Below are 7,133 nucleotides of genomic sequence, written 5' to 3'. Positions count from 1 at the left end.
GAGGTATGAGTTAGCGTAATATAACGACACTCGATCAACGTGGTTATATTACGGTAAGACATACCAAAGTTCTAGTGACGCGTGATGGTGGTTAGACTCGATCAACCTAAACACCACCATGTGCCATGTACATGACTTCATCTTTTCAGGTTTGGACATCCGAAAACTCCGAGAATATTTATAACAACCATACCGGGGACACACCTTCAATTATTGTCAAATTATATTTATGCTTCCGAATGAATTACCGATTCCATTCGACTTCAACCGTATGTCACACGGGTATACTAGCTCGTCCTCGCGCAGTCTTATTGACTAACTACAATTTACTCGTTATGCTCACATCGGGGCGGAAACTTCTCTTGCATCACCCTCGTACTTCCGGTTCAGGAGGTCCTTATTCTAAATTCTCAATGGAGAGCGACTCTTCACGTCATACAAGTATTCTCCGCGAGGGTGGATAGTCCTAACAATCGTTTTCAAAACCCGATAAGAACTTGCCCCGACGAACGTTTTTGGAAACCGATAAATCTTCCGCGACGCGAATTTTCTTGAGAAACTTGTCCTAGCTAACGTTTTCAATTCCTAGCAAACTTGTTCAATATGCCTTAGGGAAATGTATCCCGTTTCGGATCGAGATCCTCGTTTCACTTCTAGATTTTGGAGTACCTTACAAAAAGCCTCGGGACCGCGTTTAGACATGAGTACCGCGTACCATCCACAACCCGACGGACCGAACAAACATACGATTTAAGTCTTGAAAACCATAATACGAATTTGTATTACCAACTTCAAATTTTCTTGAGAAACGTCTTTGCCTTTAATCAAACTCTCTTACTACAAAAATTTTCATTCGAGTATTGACGCCACGCTTTCGAAACCTTATATGACCGGAAACGTCATTCTCCTGTTGTCGAACCAAGTAAACGATGACCAATTCACCGGGACCGGGATTATTCATGAGCAACCGAGAAAATTTATTCATATTCAGGTAAAACCCTACGCGACTCGTAATCACCAAGAGCTACGCCGATGTTAGACGTAAACATTTCAAATAAATCGCGTCACGTTAAGAGTCGCACCTTGGAAAGGTGCAATCCGTTTCGGGAAAACGTAGGAAGCTAAATCCGCGATATTTTGATCCTTTAAATTCTTGGGGTGTTTTGGACCCGTCGCTAGCCGTTTAGACTTTTCCGACTCATTTTGGGTCTCCGTTTATCCTACATTCGATGTATAAACTCAAAGACGTGTTTTGTGAAACAAGAACTTGTCATTCCTTTTCGATAAGCTTACTATCGACGATAAACTTCATTCCTAGGAGGACCGGTTGAAACCATAAATCGTGAAGCCAAACCTTAAAACAACATATGATCCCGACCGTCAAAAATTCGTGGAAATACTCAAGGACGTACCTTCACTTATTCGTAGAATTTACAACGCAAGATCTCGAGTAAGATTCAACAACTACTACTTCCAACTAAATTTCGAGACGAAATTTCTTTTGAGGTGTGGATAATGTAACATCCCGCGTTTTTCCGTTAAATTTAATTTTAACACCGTCTTTTTTTTTTAAAACATAATCTTTCGTATTTAAATTAATAGTTTCCGTGAGTAACGTTCATTATATTCCCGCTATTTAATTATAACATCACTCGTCTACTCGAGCGTTTTTAAAATATTCGTTTGGTTAATTCCCGCACCCGCTTTGAAACTTGAGGGACTAAACTTGCCAAGAGGGCAAAGAGATGACTAGGTCAACTAGTCAACCTTCACCCTCCTCCATTCAATCACCTCCACCTCTCTCTCTTTCTCTCTATCAAGAACACACACACAAACACCCAATTCAATCATTCATCATCTAAATTCAATCTTGGAAGCTCACAACAAATCCGATTACATTTTCGTGATCCTCTCTTCATCCTCTACATTTTGATACAAACTTCATCTCGTTTGGGTAACATTTCTAAAACTCTAGATTTCTTTAAATTCGTGTTTTTGACTTGAAATTGTGTTAGTTAGTGTCTATGGCTCGTGTATAACATGAATATATGTTTTGTTTGCTCGATTCGTTGTTTTGAGTAACTAGTTTGAACATTTGAAATGGGTTAGCTTAATCCTTGATTTTGGATGAGTTAATGTTGTTAGATTGTTAAAGTGCATGTTTTAATTGTGTTACTAGTATCACTAGCTTCGTTTTGATGCGTAGGTTGATTAAGGAAACTTCAAAAACATGAATATTGATTTTTGCGGATTTTGGTTAGGGTTTGATACACTTAAAACGAGCTTTTGATGTTTCGAATGCCATGAAATGTTATTAGTAAGTGTTTAGTTGTAATGTATGCTTCATTACCTTCAAAACGGCATATCGTATGTGTAAATTGGATTCCCGAATCATAAAATACGTTTTACGAACTTGAAACTTTGAAAATAAACCTTTCTTGACCAATTGACGAGTTTTCGGTTATTGTAAATGATGTTTTTGATTAATGATATGTGGTTAGTTGTATTCCTTGTCGAAATAGCTTTCCGATGATATAAAATACATGTTCTAATTGGTTGCGGATCATAAAATGTGATTGTTTGTGTTTTGGTTCGTGCATACTTTGAAAACTGACCAGAATTCTCTGGCCAGGTAGTGGCGCGGCGCGCCACATACCCGCGCGGCGCGCAGAATCGCCTGGCCAGATTCTGCTCACTTTGGCGCATTTCACGCGAAATGTTTGACTAGCTATCGACCTCCGATTCACATGGAACTTGTTCTAATATGCTTATATATGAATAAAAACCTCAGAAAAATAGTTCGGGACCGAACCCGAACGTGTTGACTTTTTCGTTGACTTTGACCAAGTTTGACTTTTAGTCAAACTTAACCAAACTTTTATACAATCATTCTAACATGCTTTTATACTTGTTTCTTGTATGAAACTTGACAACGTGATTCACATGCTATACTTAATCGAGTCGTAACGAGCCATAGGACTAATTGAACACATTTCACCCGACCTTGTGTCGTAACCGGTTAATTGATATAACTTACTTGTTTAGGTCAAGGCTAAGCAACTTTCATGCACACGTTTACTTTGTGAAGTACTTTTATACTCGTGCACTCGAGGTGAGATCATAGTCCCACTTTTTACTCTTTTGAACTTACTTTTGGGATGAGAAAACATAAACGATTCTTTTGAACTAAGTGAACACAAGAACGGGAAAACAAACATTCTACATACGAGTTTAGAACAAAAATTCTCAATCCGATTATCATTAGTTACATCAGATGGTGTAAGCGAGAACTTATGTTATATGGCCATATGGGTTTGACAAACCCTCATTCAAACGGTTCGCTACCGTTTACGAATGAAATATATTTTCGGGAACAGTGTTGTTCTAGCACTAATTGATGGGGTATTCAACGGACGGAACGTTAAGCTTTGATAATTGGGTGCTCGTGAATATTAACTTTTAGAATGTACTACTATTATTTCAACTTTGCAAATCTTGTGGTTCGACTTACTTTACTTTTACTCACTTACTCAAACCTATGATTTCACCAACGTTTTTGCGTTGACAGATTCTTCTATGTTTTCTCAGGTTTTCACATGGCTATTTGTTACACGCTTCCGCACTCTTTGATTACTTGATTGGAGTCTACCATGCATGCATACGCTAGGGATAGCATTTTTGGATTCAAACTTTTGTCTACTTACTTACGCTATTTATAGCAACTGTGTTTTTTTCATCTTATATTATGTCGCAAGTTATTTCATTTATACTTTATGACTTTTGTAAACTTAGACTTGTTGTCGAACGGTTTTGTAAACTAAACTTGCAAGTCTTGTACCTTTCAAATGAATGCGACATAATTTTGGTCAAACGAGTCTCATATAGGGACTACGACCACGCAACGGGACCTAAGTTAACGGCGCCGTCAATAACGGTTTTGGTCGGGTCGTTACACTATCTGGAGGTCGTCACATTCATTGTTGAGGGAAAGGTTAAGTATGGTGTTGAAAGAGGTGTTAATTACGCTAATTTAAATAATATTTCTATTTTGTTTCAAATTTAAATAAAACTTTTGAAACAAAAACTTTTCAACAAGCTTGTCTTGATAAAAATTGGGTTGAAGCTATGAACACTGAGATTGAAGCTTTAAATAGGAATAATACTTGAACCATCACTGACCTTCCTCCCAATAGAAAACCTATTGGGTGTAAGTGGATTTATGATTAAATGCAAGTCTAATTGTGAGATTGAGAGATATAAAGCTAGACTTGTTTCCAAAGGATATAGTCAAAAGGAGGGTATTGACTATGATGAAACCTTTTCACCTGTTGTCAAACATGTGACTGTTAAATGCATTATTACTCTTTCTGTGCAAAATGGCTGGAATCTATAATTAATGATTTTCTTTATAGAGATTTAAATGAAGAAGTTTATATGTCTTTACCAGAAGGGTTTTTCTCTGATAGTGATAAAAGTGTTTGTAAACTTAATAAGTCTTTATATGGAATGAAACAAGCCCCTAGACAATAGAATGAGAAATGATATTCTGCTCTTGTTGATCATGGTTTTCAACACAGTATTTGGGATTATTCTCTGTATGTTAAAAATAACAATAATGTGTCCATTGACTTGTTGGTGTATGTAGATGACATTGTTAACACTGAAAATAATGTTGATGAAATAAATAAGTCTAAAACTTATTTAAAGTCTAAGTTTTTAATTACAGATCTTGGAAAATTGAAGTATTTCCTTAGCATTGAAGTGTCGAATAATACTGATGGTGTTTGCTTGTCTCAAAGAAAGTACTGTTTAGATATTCTTGTTGATTATGGTATGACTGGTTGTAAACCTGTTAGTACTTCAATGGAACAAAATTTATGTGTTGCTTGTGAACCAAGTGCTAGTGACAAACATGTTGCAAATATCAATGAGTATCAAAAACTTGTTGGAAGGTTAATGTATCTTACTCTTACCAGGCATGATATTTCTTTTGCTGTACATGTATTTAGTCAGTATATGCATTCACCTTTACAATCTCATTCTGACTTAGCTTTTAGAGTACTTAGATACCTTAAAGGTGCTCCTGGAAAAGGTATTCAGATTGTTAAAGGTAACGATTTTAATCTTAATGCTTATTGTGACTCTGACTCGGGTAAGTGTAAACTTAATAGAAAATCTGTTACTGGATACTTAGTATTTTTTTGCAATTCTTTAACATCTTGGAAAAGTAAAGAAAAACAAGCAACAATTTCCAGATCCTCTGCTAAAGCAGAATATAGGGCCATGGGCACCGCTGCTAGTGAAATTGTTTGGATTAAGAATCTCTTACTTGGTATTCATATTGAATTACCTGTTAAACTACATTGTCATAACACTTCTGCTATTCAAATTGCTGCGAATCCCGTTTATCATGAAAGAACAAAACATTTTGAGATTGATATGCATTTTATCAGAGAAAAAGTTTCTAGTGGATTGATCAAAACTGTTAAAGTTGATTCTTCAAATCAACTTGAAGACATTTTAATTAAAGGGTCGGGCTCTTATCAACACAATGTGTTATCTAATGCCCTGGGTTTAAAAGATTTGTTTCAAACTTAAGTTTATATATTCAAACTTAGTTTGGATTGTATTCTTAAATAGTTCCCTTATTCTTTTGCATAAATGTTTTGGTGCAGGTTTCATCATTTCATATATTTGAGGGACTGATCCTGTATATTTATTGATGATTACTTGGAGCCAAAGCTTTGTGGTCATTTGTTGATATTCTAAAGTGGAGGAGCTGGTTTTGAAGTTTCTGGAAGGCTGCATATTTAAAGACAGAGTTAGGGTTCACGAATCATTTGTTCATCTGCTTATTTTCTGATGCTGCATCTCAAATTCGATTTCATTGTTGTTCATTGTGAGTTATTTTGATCACAAATTTTCTGTGATCTTAGAGTGTTCGGAATTTTATTTCCCGTGAGAAAAAGATTGTGTATTGATTATTGTTTGATTATTCTGGTAATTATATTGTTAGATTGATATATTTTTACAAACCTAATGTAAAAATCAAAAAGAGACCACAAGGTTAAAAACCATGAACTCTAGTACTCTACCAAAAGGACAATATGATTTAATAACCATTTAACACTATCAAGCCATATTGACAGGTGGCATATGCCACTCATGTTTACCACAAGGCTTCACCACCGACTAGAAATTTAACATATCAGATATAGCTTAATTCCTTACGTATAATTTAAAGTTGTCATGAATAAACACTGATATTAAATTTAAAAAAGAAAAATCAACATTAAAAAGTTATATATTTAAAAGAAATGACAAAGTTAAAAGAAACACTAATTTTTTTTTTGTTACATGATCAAGATTAATGTGTATATATTTTTTATTATAATTTAATTCTTTATCAATATTACTATTAAAATTACTTTGTATTATTTAATACTCTCCTATTTACTATTTATTGTCCTCTCACAATAAACACGGTGCGTTGTACTTTTATTAATTTACAATTTTATTTTTTATTTTTATTTATCTTTTTGTCTTAAATACATATATTAAGCCAAAACAAAACTTACCCTTTTATTTTTGAACTATTTATGAAATTGAATAATTAATTTGGGAAAATAATGACATTATAACATTAATACACAGAGTATAAACTTTATTGTTGTACAAATGACAAGTAAATAAAAAGTGGACTTTAATCTAAATCGTATATTAGCTTCAATGATTAATTTTTTGTGTGCATTATAACACTAACATTGTGTTGTAGCTCACGTGGTGGTTTGTCCCTCTTAACGAGAGGTCGAAAGCCCGTGAGATGCAATAGTGCACATCGCGTTGCGGAGGCAGTTGGGGAGAGGGGTTTTACCGCCCATGTCCTGGGAGATGAACGTGTGAGTGGTTTAGTCCCCTAGATGATCCCATAATTGCTGTTAAAAAAAAAACACTAACCAATAAAAGTTATATTCATAATCAGTAATATTATAGAAAGTCAAATAACTATTTTCATAAAAAAATCTTAACTAAACTCCACCCAAATATACAACAGGTCATATCTTCTCGCTCGTAACGAGTTAATTTTTCCGAAAATATCGTTAAACTCGAAATAATTTTAGGAACACTATGTC

At 34.8% G+C, this 7,133-nt stretch overlaps 1 protein-coding gene across 1 annotated transcript; it reads left to right on the top strand.

Annotated features, from left to right (window-relative positions):
* Positions 1 to 4,561: 4,561 nt before the first annotated feature.
* Positions 4,562 to 6,920, top strand: LOC139842258 (uncharacterized mitochondrial protein AtMg00810-like). Its single transcript, XM_071832423.1, has 3 exons — positions 4,562 to 4,595; positions 4,646 to 5,585; positions 6,776 to 6,920. The coding sequence occupies exons 1-3, from the start codon at positions 4,562 to 4,564 to the stop codon at positions 6,918 to 6,920; spliced, it is 1,119 nt and encodes a 372-aa protein (XP_071688524.1).
* Positions 6,921 to 7,133: the final 213 nt, after the last annotated feature.

Source organism: Rutidosis leptorrhynchoides, chromosome 4 (genome assembly GCF_046630445.1).
Source record: "Rutidosis leptorrhynchoides isolate AG116_Rl617_1_P2 chromosome 4, CSIRO_AGI_Rlap_v1, whole genome shotgun sequence".
NCBI classification, from domain to species: domain Eukaryota; kingdom Viridiplantae; phylum Streptophyta; class Magnoliopsida; order Asterales; family Asteraceae; genus Rutidosis; species Rutidosis leptorrhynchoides.
This window is presented reverse-complemented; position numbering and strand designations above follow the sequence as displayed.

What these genes read in the sequence shown, in the direction of transcription:
- LOC139842258 (XM_071832423.1), top strand. Translation starts at nt 4,562, where the DNA reads ATGGTTTTCAACACAGTATTTGGGATTATTCTCT. An exon ending in AGTATTTGGGATTATTCTCT is followed by an intron (nt 4,596 to 4,645) that starts GTATGTTAAAAA and finishes TGGTGTATGTAG; the next exon opens with ATGACATTGTTAACACTGAA. An exon ending in GCCCTGGGTTTAAAAGATTT is followed by an intron (nt 5,586 to 6,775) that starts GTTTCAAACTTA and finishes ATTGTGTTGTAG; the next exon opens with CTCACGTGGTGGTTTGTCCC.